The sequence below is a fragment of the Centroberyx gerrardi genome, chromosome 2 (genome assembly GCF_048128805.1).
Source record: "Centroberyx gerrardi isolate f3 chromosome 2, fCenGer3.hap1.cur.20231027, whole genome shotgun sequence".
Classification (NCBI taxonomy): domain Eukaryota; kingdom Metazoa; phylum Chordata; class Actinopteri; order Beryciformes; family Berycidae; genus Centroberyx; species Centroberyx gerrardi.
Genome location: NC_135998.1, coordinates 27,056,111 through 27,073,515, shown reverse-complemented (window position 1 = coordinate 27,073,515; position 17,405 = coordinate 27,056,111). Strand labels below are relative to the sequence as shown.

Genomic DNA, 17,405 nt, shown 5'->3' with positions numbered 1-17,405 from the left:
GGCTGTTTCTCTCACTGTGACATTTATGAAAACTTTATGGACAGCAATTGTTCCTGCTTGTGACATTTTGGATTCCCTTTAAAGCCGTGAAATGGGAGGTTTTCTACTTTATGGGCCGTGGACCCCAAAATGAACATGACAGCAACTCCCATCCCCAAGCCTCGTCGGCACAGATGAAAGGGGGTGATGAGAGGGGGAAAAAAGAAATCAAAGAGAGTGATGGTGCTTTCATCCTTAAAGAAAAGGTCATAAATATCCCGATACACAGCGATGCATATCGATAGATATTTAGGAGGGTGGAGAGAGACTCTCGGGTCTTGTTTAATTCCACAGGTTTAACATGAAATGCGGGGCGAGGGCGGTTCCTCTTTGAAGTGCACAAAGAAATATTGAAAGGTTGAAATCTTTCTTTTGTTGCTTTAAGTTTTCAGTCACAAGTGCATCAGAAGTTTCTTCACCCTCGAACAAAGGCACACGTGAGGAGTGGATATAAATACCTTACCTGTTCTTTATGTTGAATAAATGTTCTGCTTTTTGCCAAGAAGAACCTAGAAGTTCTTCTTTTTGCAGAGTTATCAGAAATTATTCTAATCTTGTGTGCATGTGTTTATATCTGTTATATCTGGTACATATGTTTCTTATCATTTTCTTGGCCGCCTACTGACAAATGATTTTAAGGCTCTCTCTCTCTCTCTCTCTGTCTCTCTCTCTCTCTCTCGCTCTCTCTCTCATACGCATACAAAGACAGGCAGACAGCAAGCTGATGTCTGATGAAGGGCTCCTTGACAGAAAAGTCCCACTTCTAGCTTTACATAATACAATATTTATCTAAGAAAGACAGATTTATGTATGTCTATGGTGTTTTGGGGTAATGGGGACAGGAGGAATGGCACAAATGGCTTCCAAACCCTTAATACATCAACAACTGTCATACCAACTACCCCCAAACAATGCAGTTTATCATACTAACATGACTACAGAACACTGCCAGGACTGAGGAGTGTGTAATCTGACTGTGGATCTGTAGTTAAAAGCTACTTGGGCTTTAGCCAGAAGGTGTTGCTGGGCAGGTGGACTGCTCCTCCTGCAGTCACCCCACTGCGCCTTCATTTACATGCTGGATCAGATTATCATTACATTATGTATTCCAAGGACAGGCCTGAGCTTGATGGATGATTGGTGCAGTCTAGTAATCTTCAGCAAGGTGCTTTGTCCAACCTCGTATTTCTTCCTAGAACCTTAAGGCGATGATCTACTGCTCTGCCTCTCCAGGGTCAGTTTGTCAGTCCATATCTCTATTCAGGGCTACTGTACAGACTCTGGAATACCGTGCATTATGTCAGTTATTCTTTGTTGTTTTTATTGTTTTGTAAATCCAGATTACATGTTGCTGAATCCAGATTGGGTGTTGCTGAAAAACTTTCCCTGGATAAATTAAGTTTCAAAGAAGCACCCTGAGTGTAATCATCATATTCTGTTTTCATAGCCAGTAATGCAACTGATGACTTTTTTTTTTTAAAGTAACAAGAATATCGATCATAGGAAAGGCTGGCCTATATCCCACAGTACAAACCCTGTGAAGGTTGCGTTGTGAGAGAAGCAAAGCTTTATAAGCACTTGGAAATGTGAAAAGTTCATAGGTTGGTGAGCACAAATACCAAAGCTTTTACAAACATAGGAAGCACAAACAATAGACTACTGTATAAATCGATCCGATGACATCTCCTAAGGATGAATTGGGGAGAGAGCGAGAGAGAGAGAGAGAGAGAGAGAGAGAGAGAGAGAGATAATATCTGTAAATATGGAGGAATCATACGCAGCTATTGAAGTGATCAAGCAAAGAGATTCTGTGCATTATTCTGAGGGAAAGCATTATTTTTTATCACCTTAGAGGGTCACTGATTTATTGCAGATTGGTATTACAGATTTAAAAGGAGCGGCCTCTATTACCCACCAGCAGAGGCTTGATGTGGATCTTCTGCGGATTTCAAGATGGACACTGTAAATTAAAACATTTCTGAATTTCTAATGAGATTTTTTTTTAAAAACAGCCTAGTCCAAATTCCCTTCTTATACAGGCCAAGAGACAGCTTTAATGTGTGTGAAAGAGGAGTGTAAATGACAATAATAATGTGTTTAATGTGTTTAAGGGTCTGCCGGATCCCCGATAAAGGATCAAAGTCACTGCTGCAACACAACAAAACGCGAGGCTGCAGAGGCCTGTTAACACACCGCTTTTATAACAGTCATTTCCTGCCAAGAAAGGAAGTGGAAAGGAGCCAGTCACCCACCACGACTCTGGTTATAATAGTGGAATGAATACTCTCTGCCTCTTGCATCTAAACTGCTTTGCTCGATCAGGAGCGGGGCGAGCAGGCCTCCAAAAAACTGATATTTGATATTCAGCTCAATCAAATACGATTTGTGACCTAGAACAAGCCCAAGATGCATTTCATTTGTCAGTAGCACTTCAAATGCAGCGTGGAAGATATCTGATCTCACTCGTACTTCAGTCTTTCTGAATGCTGGGATCTTATTCTGCTCAACAGATGTCCGGACTGAGCGATCGTCATGTGTGGATGGATGATAGAGACTCTACTGGTACGGCAGCAGGAGCGGCATCACAGGCCGGTCCACCCAGGATATGTGTGATAACGGTGATAAGATTTATCTCTGCTGCCAGTTACACAGATGGGGTTACAGAAATAATCTTCTGCCTGGCTACAGGATATGCTCTGATTGACGTAGATACCGTTCTGGTGTGTGCATGTGTATGTGTGTGTGTGTTAAATGCCGTCCCGAAACAAAACAGCCCGAAGTAACAATGGCATCTAGGTCTAAGTGCGGAGAGATGGAGATGCTAGTGAGGGTTTTGGCGTGAGAGTAGAGCCTCAAGTTATCCTGCTGTAGGTAGGAGACCTGTTGCTGAAGCTAGAAATAGAAGTGAGAGAACAGAGTGCTACTGTGTGCTCCTGCAAGCAATCAATATTTCACTTATACAATAACAGCGCTCTTTGAAGGAAGCAGAACGTGGACTTGATAAGATCCTGAATTAGATTGCTTCCACCCCGAAACATGTCAGAGTTTGGCTTCGGGAGTCGAAAGCCATTGAATGAATGAGTGTGTTTCATGCTGAGGGGAAACCCAACATGCAGTGACCTCCTGGCTCGTGACAGACTGACATGATTGCAAATGCCTGACTCTCTGCCAAGGGTAGTGCCATCGAGAACGTAGACATAGAAGAGGCGGGCCTGGGCTAGTTTGTGGGAGAAATCTTATCTTCCATTACCAAGCGCTACTGAGGCCCCGTCACTTAATGAGATTCCTGTTCAGAAAGGGGGATTTATCACAGCCAACAGCACCAGATTAAATTTACAGGTAGGAAACCAAAACAGTGCAAAGCCACTTTGAGTTGGCAACGATTTACTGAATCTCAACTTTTCAACTTTATGGAATAAAGTTTGTTCAACATTCAGCAGCCAAAAACGTAGAAATTCAATAGTCGTGTGACTAGATGATGCAACACACCTGATGGCAAAATGTGCTTCAATGCATCAAATAACTTGACAGCAATTCAGTCAACTAAAGGCAACACTTATCTTTAGCTATAGGACCATATATCCATCCTTCAGTGCTGCTTTGTTTCCTTAACAAAACTTCCTCTTCCCAGAGCTTCCTGCCTGCAGGACCCTGGCTGCTGCTGACAATGAGAGACCGGAAGCGGGATAAGGAAAGCTTCCAATTCCATCATCATCTTACCGGGAAGTAAAATAAGCGGTGGGAGAAGTTATGACTTCCTTATGGACATAAATCTGTGAGTCTATCCACACTCAGACAAAAACTAGCACACAACATAATTGAAAGCCTGAGCATGTGCCTGTTTCTGAAAGGTATAGCGGTGAAGCTCCTGAGAAATGTCACAATTTTGATCAAAAACATTTTGACTTCATGCCGGTGGATGTTTTGTTGTTGAGTTTTTGTTGTTGTTGTTGTTGTTGCTGTTATGAACAAGACCAATGAATATCATCAAGACTGACCAACATAGAGGAAGACTGATGTTGAGGCGGTTCCATTGGTATTTATTGGATTTATTTAATTATTTCCGACTTTTATTTCAAAGAGAATCAAAATTGAATAGTAAACAATTCAATTTCGTATTTAGAGATATTTTTCTGTTCAGCTGATTTTTCATTTTTATCACAAAAACAAAAAATTGCAACAGAACTGTCAAGAGCAATATGATTCTTAGGATATATCTGTCTACTATGTTCATTACAATACAGCATTATGCCCTGCTGCTCGACAAATTTACATTCATAGGAATTTGTATGAAACATAATTCTGCATTTCAATGGGGCAGTTATGATCCAAGGTGAACAGTCGAACTTACAAGCTTTTGAGGACTTAGGAAAAAGGATTCACATGTATTGGACCAAAGATCAACATGAAGTTCCAATGAAGAGGTTGAGTGTGATCGGTGAACTAACTAACTAAAGGTGGAGAGGAAAGAAGATTAGAAGAAGGATATGCTGAGAGAGTCTGTTGTCAAGAGAGAGCTGAAATGGAGCGATAAGACCATCAGCATGTTGAATTCAAATATTCCTCTCACTTTTACTCTTTTGTGGAGTCTCTCCTTCCTCACTAAACAAAGAGTCGTACTCCTCCAATCATCCTCCTACCCATGACGATGTCTTTACTTCTTCTTCTCTTCTCCTTCTCTTTCTCTTACTACGTTGATAAACTGCTCTTCCAACTCTGATGCCATTAATGGCATTTAAGATTTTGTCTGAAACATATTTTCTTCATGAATCTAATGGGAATGCTACGGCAAAATTATGGAAAATCCGGTGTCCTGCACCACAAAGTGTCTTGAAAATTATCTCTGCAGATATATTTAGAGGAGCTGAACATAACACCGTACACAGCAGGAACAATGATATAAAGCCTAAAAACACTTCTGGCCCCTGCAATGCAGGCAGTAACGCTCAAGAGAAAACCAAAAAGTATCCTGGAGTAAGAAGTGCCATCTCTACTCATTCTGTCTGGACGTTCCTCTTTGTATTCATGCTGATTTATGCAAATGTTTCTGTGGCTTTCCGCAAGAATATTGGTATTCATCAAGGAAGGATGAGAGAGCAGACGGCCTGCCCACTTCCGACTTTGAGAATTGATCCTTTGGGAATTGATCTATTCTTCCATCCTATTTCCAGACACGGCAGGTCCCTCCCTTGACCTAAATCCAGTGTTGTCATACTCCACGCATCAAATTTCCAGAGATATCAAGTCCCTCCCTCACACCACCTCCACAGATTCCAGGGCCTTGCATCCCCGATCCAGAGTTGCTCAGTTCCTCCTCCTTGTGAGCACCACATCCAAACAGAAGGCATGTAGTTGTGCCAGCTGCCTAGACCATTTTTCTAGTATACCGGTGGATTTTGGATGAAATAGGTCCCAGGTCCCAACCCTATGCTGTGCTTTGACCATCCCTTGGACCCCCCCCCTCCTTCCCCCTTCCCCCTTCTCAGAAATCAATACAGGATCACAAATGTAATTTCTAAAAATGTGATTTGGTCCAATATGGCCTCAGAGCCAGCAGTGCCTGTGGTCATTTTGTCTTCAGCAGAACTTAAATTAAGTTTTCAGTTGTTTTGTTTTGTTTTGTACCAAGATTTTATCTAATTACATACAGCCCAAATGATGAAGTACATTTGAAAATATCTTCCGATTCTATTACAGAAAGGACCATTACAGTCACAGGGTCTAGTGACTTTCAACATTTGCTCGGCCACACTAAGAGAACTAAAAGAATATGAAATGTTGATTATGTTCTCTAGATATTACACCGGTCAGACTTCTGAAAGAGGCTGGGGAGACCATTTGCTCTAATATTCTTTCTATCATAAACAGTTCATTGGCCACTGGCTCTGCTCCATTATATTTCAAACATGCCAAGAGACTTTTCTTAAAAAGCCAAGCCTGGACCCTCCATTCTCAGCAATTGAATACCTTTTTATTAAACTGTGTCTGTTTAAAGTATTGAAAAAGGTTGTTTACAAACAGATGAATGATTACATGAACAAATAATTTATTGCAATGGTGAATTTTATATTCTAGTTCTACTTGACCATAGCCTTTGACCTTTTGCTGATCACATTTGAAGTGATCATTAATTGATTTTGTGATAATTACAGACACTGCTATTTAAGTCGTTCATAAGCATCTTCTTTGCTCTTCATTTCATTGCTTTGCTGCTGATGCAAATAGTTCTGAAAATCTCAAAAAGAATGTCTTGCAGACATTTGATGCAGGCAATTGATGGACGTCTCAAAACTTTCTTCAATTTATGATGAGAAATCTGAGGTAGTTATTTGTGTCACACCAAATGTAAAATTTGAAATCTGGCAACTGACAGCCTTTGAAAACATTATTTTTAATTCTGGTCTGAATTATAAATGCAAACAGTTAACAGTTGAGAATTTAAAATTAGGTCACTCCGATATTCTTCTCTGACTTGGAGAAGATGAACTAACTCTGTATTCTGTATACCTTACCTTAGTTTCCAGTTGATTTTAGAATCAGTTAATATTTTATTGGTTACTTTTAAAGCAGCAATCTCTTGACCCCAGCTTATAGGTTTTCCCTCCATATGTATTGACGCGTAGTAGTGAGTAAATGAAGATCAACAGACAAAGGTGTTTTAATTATATCCAAATAAAGATTTAAGACAAAGGTGGATAAAGCATGTGCGATCAGTGCTTCTAAACTTTGGACCAACCTGCCTAAGAAAGTATGATTGGCAAATTGACAAAATTAATTTGTATTTAACTGATAACTTGTTGTTGCTCTCATTATACTATTATCCTCATTCTTTATTTGTCTCTTGTTATCATTATGAATTTGATAGCCTTTGGCATCAATTTGATGGTGTATCTGGCAATTGCAGAACTAGACATAGCCTAGTAGTTTTATTTGAGCGAGCAGTAAATAATAAAGGCCCCTTTCAGGAAATATACTAGAATTATAAGGGACCATTGTTTTTCAGATGAAGGAAAAGATGGGCTGTTCAGCAAGAAATAAAATCAGATTTAGATTTTGTGAAATTCTGTACATGTGAACCCTTTCTGGACAGAGGACTGATGAGTATTCCTCATGACTCCCACATGTGGATCATGTAGTGTAAGAAGATCGCCGCCTTCAGAAATCCCATCAGGCATCTGGGCACCTTAGATCTTTCCTTGAAGATCAAAAGTGACATAACCCAGACACTCTGCAGCAGGACCAAAGCACACCAATACATACTGCCTGGGTAACATGGGTAGAGTCATTTCCCAGGTACGTTACAGGGAAAGAAATACAAGCACAGGCTTCTGTTGTTCTCATCAAGGAGTACGCCAAGCAAGAGGTTCGATGATAAAGAAAGAAAGTAGACTTCATCCTCTCAAAAAACTAATTTTAATCAAAACAAAATGTTGAATCATTAACAAGTTTATAAAACAGTGATTTAGTTACATAAATAAATTGATATTGGTGTATCAAATCTTAATTTCAACTTCATGAGCATGTTGACATGGTTGTACAATCGTTCACCTATATAATAAATAAAATGGAGCATATTTCGTTTCTAAACGAAGGAGCTAATAACAGACCTCTAATGAGGGAGGGAACAAGAGACACAAGACAATGATTTCTCACTGAAAAACAGATGAAAGTAGCTTTTAAAGCACAGAATACAGAGCCATTCAGCTAAAATTAAAGACACTAAGGTTGTAACCAAAATCGGTTGGCTTTTTCATTTTAATGAACAAAGTTTGGTAGTTAGAACTCCCATTTGGTTATTTTAAAGCATTAAGACAAGGCAAGAAAGAAGGCTGTTCTTGTGTGAGGAATTCTAGAGAGAAACAAAAAAAGTAAAACAATCGAAAAAGGAGAAAAAAAAACATAAAAAGCGTAAAAAAGTGGAACAGTCGAGACCCATTTAGCAACTTTCTGTCCTGCACAAAGTCGAGATGTCAGCAGAAGAGGCATGTACATGTTTCTTGGGTATAAAATGGAGTTTGTTTTTGTGGAAGGAGACGTGAGGCGCGGTCAGGCCAGATGTCACTCCGCCTCACCGTAACTTTGTGCCGATTAGTAGAGTCTAGTGGATGCTATGCAGTTTTGTAAGCGATGGGCCCCAAGGCTTGCTGCTCCAAAAAGTCTCTTTCTTTCCCCTGGTGCCCAATACACCTTTGTGTTCACTGGAGAATACATATATGTCGCATGACTATACAAAATACACGTCCGTTCCCTGTCCTGCCATAGGCCGGTTTCTGCGGTGCAGCTCATTGGATGCACCTGCACAGTCCACAAACCAGCCGACACGTACTGCCATGTGAGCCGGCCCCTGATGCAACGCAAGGCGAACGTCTGAAGTCTTCTGATATGTTTTTTTCTTGTTTGTTTCAAAAAAACCAAAGGTACTGCAGCTTCAAGTATTTTGCATTACATAGAATATTCTGTCATAAATTAGTTAACATATACATTTGTTTCAATATTCAGACATATACTATGATATATACAGTACAATAAAATGCTTTCGTTTGTTGTTTTTTTTCATTTTTGCCTTCGTTTTTTTAGAGAAATCCCTGAGAATGTATGTTGACAGTCGCTAAGTTTCCACAAGCGCGAGCACTATGACAGTTTGTATTGTGTTTCTGTGAGACTGTGTCTTGAATATAAGCATACTGGATGTTCTGTTAACGTGAGAAGTCTGTATGAACAACACTGCAGAGCCAAAACAATCAGCCTGGAGATGGCGGTCACTGTTAAGAGAATAAAAACAAATCCGAAATATTGACTCAGAAACTGAATTCTGATTGTCAATTCTGATTTTTTTTCTTAATTGTTGACACACACTTTAACTACGTGGAGTAGATGGGTGAGGACCGGGGGGAGGAGTAAAGCTGGATTCCTTAATAAGAGGTACTTGTCACTTCAGATAGAGTTGCTCCATTTGGTTTAAAGCCGTTTCTCTTCTCTTTGAGGCTGTGAGCGTTAGCAGAGGGAAAAGAAGTGCAAGGTGGACGTTTTGCCACTGGACAACATATACTCAGTGTAAACCAAAAGAGTTTGTTTTTCTCTCACTTTCATACATATAAAGGGAAACACACAAACCTCCACGACATGACAATTTTCTTTTTTTTTTGCAAACTAAATAGCTTTTTATACACGTCAATACCAAGTGTGGCTTTTACTGTTTACAGTCATTTCATTTTCTTTCTTTTTTTTCTTCAATTTTAACTTTGTCATTTCTCTAAGAGAAAATGTATCCTAAAACATATTTCACATCTTATTCCTATCATCTTGGGCAGTTCAGATAAAACTTGTGACTCTTCCAAAGCTAGAATGCAGACATTCAAGAATCTGTGATGTGCTCATGTGACACTTTATAACACTGACAATGAATAGGAGAGTGATTCCTTTCATCTCTGTCAATCTCCAATTCATTTTCAATGAATATCACTTTATAATATCACAGATTAGAGTCTTAATTGTAATTGTTTAGCTTCAGGAGAACTCAACAAATTAGACCCAACAGTCTGAAATCAGAGGAATAAGATTTGTGGGAATTTTATTTTAGGGTGGATTTTCGCTTCAAGTTAAAAAGGATAAAAAAGGAGACTCAAGTAAAAGGGCGAATTGGTCTGTAGATCGTTTTTCAACCAAACCTCTCTCGGACAAGCATCATGAGTTTCTTCTTGCCCTTGTATATCTGTTTCAGGTTGTCTATGAACTGTGTGAACTGGATGTGTCCGTCGTGCGCCATGAGAAACGTTTCTCTGGCTTTGCTGAGAAACTCGATGAACTCGCTGTAGTGGCGCGGGCTGATGTGCGTTAGCCGAGAATGCGTAGTGTTGATGTAGGCCCCGATGGTGGCGTCCAATAGCTGCCTGAGGGGAGCCTTGTCCAGAGACATCAGCTTCCCGGAGTTCCTGCGACTGTGCAGCGCCACCATGCCCGGGGTTGTTAACGTGCACCGCCGCAAAATGTCCGACAGCACGGTGGCGCATTTCACGCTCTTCACCACCAGGGGGATGACAGCGGCCAGCTCGTTTTTCCCCAGCGAGTGGCTGAGAGCGCACGCCCAGAGTACGTCGTTGATGGCCGGGTGCGTGTCTTGGTTGTAGCTGAGGTTCAGGTGGGCCATGGCTAACGTCGCTAATTTATACGCCCGCATAGGATAACCACGGTGCTCCATGTAGCGCGCTATAGTGAACAGCTGCGTGTAACTCATCCCTGTCGCCGCTGCGTCCAGTACAATCTGATAGGCCGTCTCGAAGGCGATGTGGTCCTTCTCGCAGAGCGTCAGGGCGGAGAGGGCACAGTTTTGGGGGTCCTTCATGGCACACTGTAGGGCGAGAGTGCGGGCGGAGTTGGCCAGGTTCTCCTGCTGATGGCAGTCCAGGTGCAGGCGGACAATGGTGCTGTTGGACATGACGGTGGTGGCCACGATGCTGGTGGCTTCGGTAGGGGTGAAGAGGGTGAACCAGCTCTGCATGATGCTGTCCAGCGCGTACACACCTAGCCGGGGAGGAAAGGAAACGACAATTAAGTGTTAGTCTCAGGTTCCAATTTGTCCTAGTTGATGGAAATCCTGCTGCCTAAAGTTCATTTTGGTGTCCCCCAAGGTTCAATCGTAGGTCCTCTTCTTTTTTCACTTTACATGCTTCCATTTGGTTTTATTATCGATAAATATGGTGTCCTCTTTCACTCATAGTTAGATGACACACAACTTTACATTGTGTAAAACCTGGTGAAACAACACAGTTAAAAATCCTGCATTCTAGATATTAGAAAATGGATGACAAATAACTATTCTTTAATGCTGACACAACTGAAATGCTCATTTTAGACCCTACAGACCATTAAACTCACCCATCACATCTCACTCAATCTAAATGGATGTCCAGTCACACCAAGTCATTCTGTTAAAAACCTCAGCTTTATCTTTGGTCTTGACCTCCAACTGACATCCAAAGCAATATCCAAAAGAGCAGATTTTCATTTTAGAAATGTCTCCAAGATAAGACGCTCCCTCTTCTGTTCCACTTTCATCTTTTGTTCCAACTCCAATATATTACAGCAGTGGACTACGGCTGTCCCAACTCCCAAATTCTCAAAAACATTCAACTTTGCCAGAACTCGGCTAACAAAATACTCAAACAAAGCAGAAACATGTCACCGCAATGGCCTTCGACCTTTCACTGGATCACAGTATTGGAACAAAATGATTGCATATTCTGGTGGTCCGGCCCCACACTGCGTCACAGATTTACTTGTTCTCTGTGAACCCACTCAAACTCTGCTCACAGAATCGAGGACTCCTTGTCATTCCCCTACGTTCAAAAGGAATCATCTGGGAGAAGAGTTTCCCCCTAGAGAGCTCCCTCCCTCTGGAACCGGCTTCCTGTCCACTTCAGGGAATCAGCCATTGTGTCTCAGTATTCAAGTCCAAACGTAAGACCCACTTAATCAGCACAGCCTGCAATCTTCCATAATTACTACCTTTCCACTCATTCCTTTCCTCTTCCTCCCCTCCCTTTGAGGGCCCTCTGAAATCCACTTTTTAGGTCTTGTGAGGTTTGCCCTGGTGTTTCTCAGGGAATCTCTCACATCTCCAAATGCAAACACACACACACACACACACACACACACACACACACCTTATATCTTGTAACTGTGATACGTAATTGAGTTTTTGGATTGCTTTCAAGTGAATTGTTCGACCTGTAAAAAGTGCTTTGTAAATTAATTTGATTTGATATGATTAGTCTTTAATGACTGATAACCAATGACAAAGTGGTCTAATAGAAGGTTAACTCACCAACTTCAGTAGCACAAGTGACCAGCCATCGCACCATCTCTCTTCTCCGCCAGTTCAAGGTAGACAGGGTCATTCTCATCACCTACGGGAGACGAAAGATCAGCTGATAGAACGGTGTGCTTGACATGGACTGCGTAGGCTAGATTGTGTGTGTGTGTTTGTGTGTGTGTGTGTGTGTGTGTGTGTGTGTGTGTGTGTGTGTGTGTGTGTGTGTGTGTGTGTGTGTGTGTTACCTGAAGGCCCAGCTCCAGGGAGACTTTGAGCAGTGTGATGTCCGGCAGGCTGTCCATGAGCGTGGCGATTTTGAAGGCATCCTGGGCCAGTTTGAAGATATGGGATGAGGAGTGGATGTTCTTCTGGATGGACTCTAACACTGTTTCTAGCTTACGGGCATCACCTGGTAACACAACAAATGAACCAATGAGAGAGCAGCAGAGTCAGACTGAAAACTCATCTTTTTACTAAATGATTTCCCTTCTCTATTTGCACTCTAAATAATCCCATCTTCCTCTCTCCTTAGCTTCTATTCTATTTATTTTCCTAGCCATCGTTCTTACAGTACAGGGTTGCTCTATGGCCACAGGAATATTGGCATTAAAGCCCTGATGTTTGCACTCCCAACTTGTAAGTCACTCTGGAAAAGAGTGTCAGCTATCTGCTTAAAATGCAAATGCAATGTAAATGTTAACTGTTATGTAAATGGAAAAATTTGCACTGTTTATAGATGGACTGAGAGAAAGCAGTTTATGGAAAGATTACAGACCTGCAAAGAAGAGTAAGTGTGTGTGTGTGTGTGTGTGTGTGCCTACCTTTAGCAGCAGTGAGCATGGTGGAGGCCAGTTCACATTGCTGGGACTCTATGTGGCTGAGAGTGAACCAGCGAGGGTAGCGGTTGGGCACCACTGATACTATATGGTGAGGCCTGGACAAGTCACCGGAGGGGCCAGTGGACTCTAGGACCGGTAACCTGAACACAGAACAGAAGGAAACCTTTATTATTTCAAGCATGGACACACACACACACACACACACACACACACACACACACACACACACACACACACACACACACACACACACACACACACACAGGTACAGATCTCTGCACTCACACACTGAAAGATACACATACCGGCTCTGAGGCCGAGGAGTGAAGAAGTTATCAGAGTGCAGTGTTCTTTTTATAGAACCAAATCAATAGTTTTCCTTTGCGTGCCTCCACATCTAAACACAGGTGGATCTTCGCCTTAGGCCATTTGTGCTGAGAATAACGACGGTCTCAGAAAGAACGACTCAATTCCTTCTTTCCCCACAACCACACTCAAGAGATCCTGCTACAGCTGCTGTGATTTTAAACATCTTTCACCAGTTTAATTTCCCTGATTTGTAATTCGAGTCTGAAAATTGCAAAGAACTTTTAAAAGATTTACATATCATAAAAATCAAAGGGGTTTAATTCGGGCGAGAGGAAATAAAGTTTCATAACACCCTCGGCGGTCAGGGAGAAAACCAACACCATATATTTATTATTCACACATTTTTATAAAACTCCTGTTCAGCAGCGTTGAATTATTTAGCGAGGATTCCAGCAAAAGGAGGCTTTGTGATTAAACAGTGCCCCAGATAGCTCCTAAATCTGCCTCTCTCTCTATTTCTCTCTCTCTCTCTCTCTCTCTCTTGCACACACACACACACACTCACACACACATGCAAACAAAGTCACACAAACCAAATATGAGACTCAAAGGAGGCAGAGAAGCTAGTTAAAGTTAAATGCTTTCTCTGATCCACGGCAGTAACTCAGTGAGGGGTAAATGACTGTCTCCCTCTCTTTCTCCCCACCCGCTCTCTATTTCCTCCTCTCACCACCAAATTCCTCAGTGACAGAGAAGACTGGGGGGGGGGGGGGGGACAGATTTGGTTTATCTAAGCGAGGTTGGGGGGCTACTTACCTCATGGCCCTCAGTGCAATTTTGTACGCCAGTTCGGCGTCATGAGGTAGCAGGGAGGTGAAGAGATACTTGGCAAAGGTGTGCATGGGGACGCTTTCTCTGTAGAGCAACTCCCCCAGACCACTGTAAGGACCAGCTAGAGGACACACACACAGACACACACTGTTAGAGACCACTGCGCGGACCAGCTAGGCCTAGAAACTATAACAAACAGACACTGTTAGAGACCACTGCTGGTAGGCCAATTAAAAACAGACATTGTTAAACATTATCAGATATATGAGAGAACTTGGAGAGAGATTAAGAAGAAGATTTCAGAATTGAATGCAGTGCAGCATGATAGATGTGTATAATTGTCTGGACAATGACTTTGTGTATCAGCTAATTTCTCTGTCTGATACTTCATCAAGTTTGATCTAGGTTTGATATTGATGATTAAACACACATAGCTGTCTACATGACCAGCAGTACTCAGTTATGCATCAGTTATGCATTTAAATCATGATTGATTGATTAAATCAATCAAATCAAATTATTTGATCCTTGCAACCCTTTGAGATATTTTGAAAACGAAAGAAATCATCGGTGCACTTAGTAATCGCATACCTTATGCCTTATGTACTTATATTGGTCTACTTTATTCAACTGGGCTACTTATTGGACAACTGTGGCCTCTAAAGTGTTAGCAGAAGCCATATGTGAGAGTTCAGCCAGCAGCCCTGAACCATGAGACACATCTCACACACACACACACACACACAGCCTGGGAACTGGGCTTCTTCCTGTGTCTGTGGATAGTGTAATGGGTTGCGGACTGACCATCACATGGAAACATTCAACCATCCATATGGGCTGAAGCAACAGCCTTACAGTGTCTTCAGCTGATCATCACTGCCTCCATATGTGTGCATCAGAGCTTGCCAGTGACTCTACATTCACTGCATGTATGTAAATAATAAGCATGCCTCTGTGTGCATGTTTTGAATTTTTTATACTTATGAGGACCAAATGTCCTCACAAGGATAGAAGGGTGAAGAAAATCCTCCAAAGTGAGGAGATTTTGCCATTCCTCATGTCTTCAAGGGGCTAGTTTAGGATTAGCATTTAGAATTAGGTTTAAGGTTAAAATTAGAATTAGGATTAGATTTAGGTTTAGGCTAGGCATGTAGTGGAGAGGGTTAAGGTTAGGGTCATGGGTTAGGGAATGAATGTAGTCAGTGAAGGTCCTCACGAGTACAGCAATACAAACACGTGTGTACATACGCATTTCACACATTTCACTCACCCTCTAGCAGGAAAGCGGCTTGCTTGCGGAAGATCTTCACCAACATGTCGTCTAACTCCACTTCCTGAAGCTTGGCCAATAGTTGCTCTTCGTTGCGACACACTTTCTCCTGGGCGTACAGGCCGTCGGGCATCACTCTCTGCTGCCCTAAGCCAATCAGAGCCGTCTCTACAGCGAGCGACGCAAACGTTTCACCCTCCTCCAGGAAGCGCTGCGCTGGGAAGAGGGGATGCTCCGTCCTCTTCACTGGACCCAGGGAGCCTGGGGGAGCGGAGGAAAAGGATGAGGATGAGAAAAGGTAGCAGAAGAGGAGACAAGAGCAAGAGACAGCGAGAGAGAAACGGGAAGAAAATTGTCCCTTTGGGCTGTGGATTGACCTGAGTATTGATAAATCTATTGATCTATTTGTTCTTTCTGGTGTTCTTTTCCAGGGTGTGTATTCTCCTGAGGATGATAATGATGTATTTTAATGGCTTAATGATGCCTTGGCAGGCCTCACAGTTCATCCCAGGAGGATTAACAGTCCCCAATGAAGCAACACATACACACTCACACACACACACACACACACACAGATATAAGGGAAAAACACCACAATGCTATTAGTCTTAATTGAAAACTTTCACGATTCTAGTTCTTCTCTTAAGCGGTAGCCAGCAAGTCAGTACCTTCAACCCAGCATGAACAGATCATAGTCACCTACTTTAGACTGGTGACTAAATGCAGTTGAGGGTGTGAAGTGGCTGTCCTTTCTCCTAGCGATGTGAAATTTGTCTTACTGAGCTCCCTGCATATTTAATGCATTTTAATTGGAGTGTTTTTCCTGCTGCATTTCTTATTCATGAGCTGTTATTGGAGGATGACTGGAGGCCAATCAGCACGTCCGTGTCATCACTGCTGATTGGAACCTGAGGGCCTGTGGCTCTACCAGAAAGATGCAATCACTGCAGTGTAGCTGTTCCAGTCAGAAGCGCACTCAGGGAAATGTGTGTGTGCGTTAGTGTGCGCGTGTACCTGAGAAGTCGAAGAAGGCCGCGCCCCCCTCCTCGCTGCCCCGCCCCGTCTCCATGAGGGTGCTGAACAGCGTGCCGATGGGGTCCAGAGGGTGGCCCACCCAGCCCTCCAGGTTGGTGACTGAGGTGATGCCTTTATGGAGCAGCTCTAGAGTAGCACACACACACACTGTTAACATACTATTTATACACCTTGGTGTGTTACTATGGTGCTATGCTGAATAGAGCATTGTAAGGGGATAAGGAAGTTAGTAGCATAGTAAATTGAGAACTTGTATGCCTGCTTATGTTTGATTTGCAGATTTGGAAGGTTGAATGCCCTTAAAAGTAATAATAATAACACAGAAAAGGCCAATGAACATGTTATACATTTTAAAATGGCATTCTGTGGTTTGGGCTTGGGTTTAAAGTTAGTCCTGATATAACATTCGAAATGGGCACAAAAGCTCTGTAGCTCCATAGTGCAAAAAAAAAAATCTTTAAAAAAAAACATCTTAAATCGATCATCTTAAAATGTTTTTGTGGGCCCATAGATAGAATAATTACAGAACTCAAAAAATAGAGGTGAGATGATTTTAAAAAAGGATGAATAACAACATAAACTAGCACTACTTTCTCTATGGTTCAGAGCTACAGACTGAATAGCAAATAATAAAACATAATGTTCTGGATTACAGCATCAGACTCCTAAAATGTAAGAATGAGCAGAGGCAAGGCTGACCTTTCTTGTGAGTGCGGAAGAACTCCAGCTGTTTCTGCTGTTGCCTCCGCAGCGTGTTGACTATAGCGATGGCCAGTCGGAGCGCCTCCTTGGGGTAACCATGTGACCTCAGAGCATCGACCCGGGCACATGCAGTCGGGACATGCTCTGTGGGGGGGGAAACACGGGACATTTCAATTCCTCCCTCTATTTCTCTTATCAATTTCATGAGTCTCTCCTCTAACCCCGTGTCCCTCTCCGCCTGCCCGTCCCTCTCTCACCATGCCACAGGGGCCACCCTCGGGCGTCGAAGAGCGAGCTGTCGTGGTTGTCGTGGTAACAGTAGTTGATGTAGAGGTCTTCGGTGATGATGTGCTGCAGGTGGGAGTCCTGCCAGTGCAGGTCGCAGGCCTCGATCGCCCGCGTGAACACTGTCCGGTGAGGCCGAGTCAGCGAGTCTGGGAGAGAGTCACACCCAAGTCAGATAGTTGCAGCATTATGCATGTGTGTGTGTGTGTGTGTGTGTGTGTGTGTAAAAGTCCACCTCCTTCTAGTAGACGCAAAAAACATCAATACAACAATTCAGTGCCAT

The 17,405-nt window shown here is 42.4% G+C and overlaps 1 protein-coding gene across 1 annotated transcript in view; it reads right to left on the bottom strand.

Annotated features, from left to right (window-relative positions):
• Window positions 1–7,452: 7,452 nt before the first annotated feature.
• The window catches only part of LOC139911604 (zinc finger SWIM domain-containing protein 6), a 39,543-nt gene continuing 29,590 nt past the window's right edge, over window positions 7,453–17,405 (bottom strand). The window contains exons 6-14 of the mRNA XM_078288563.1: window positions 17,095–17,271; window positions 16,835–16,981; window positions 16,115–16,261; window positions 15,101–15,361; window positions 13,816–13,951; window positions 12,673–12,830; window positions 12,097–12,260; window positions 11,864–11,945; window positions 7,453–10,560 (exon numbers count right to left, since the gene is read on the bottom strand). Coding sequence (XP_078144689.1) covers window positions 9,698–10,560; window positions 11,864–11,945; window positions 12,097–12,260; window positions 12,673–12,830; window positions 13,816–13,951; window positions 15,101–15,361; window positions 16,115–16,261; window positions 16,835–16,981; window positions 17,095–17,271 — 2,135 coding nt within the window. The 3' untranslated portion in view covers window positions 7,453–9,697. The remainder of the gene's footprint in view (window positions 10,561–11,863; window positions 11,946–12,096; window positions 12,261–12,672; window positions 12,831–13,815; window positions 13,952–15,100; window positions 15,362–16,114; window positions 16,262–16,834; window positions 16,982–17,094; window positions 17,272–17,405) is intronic.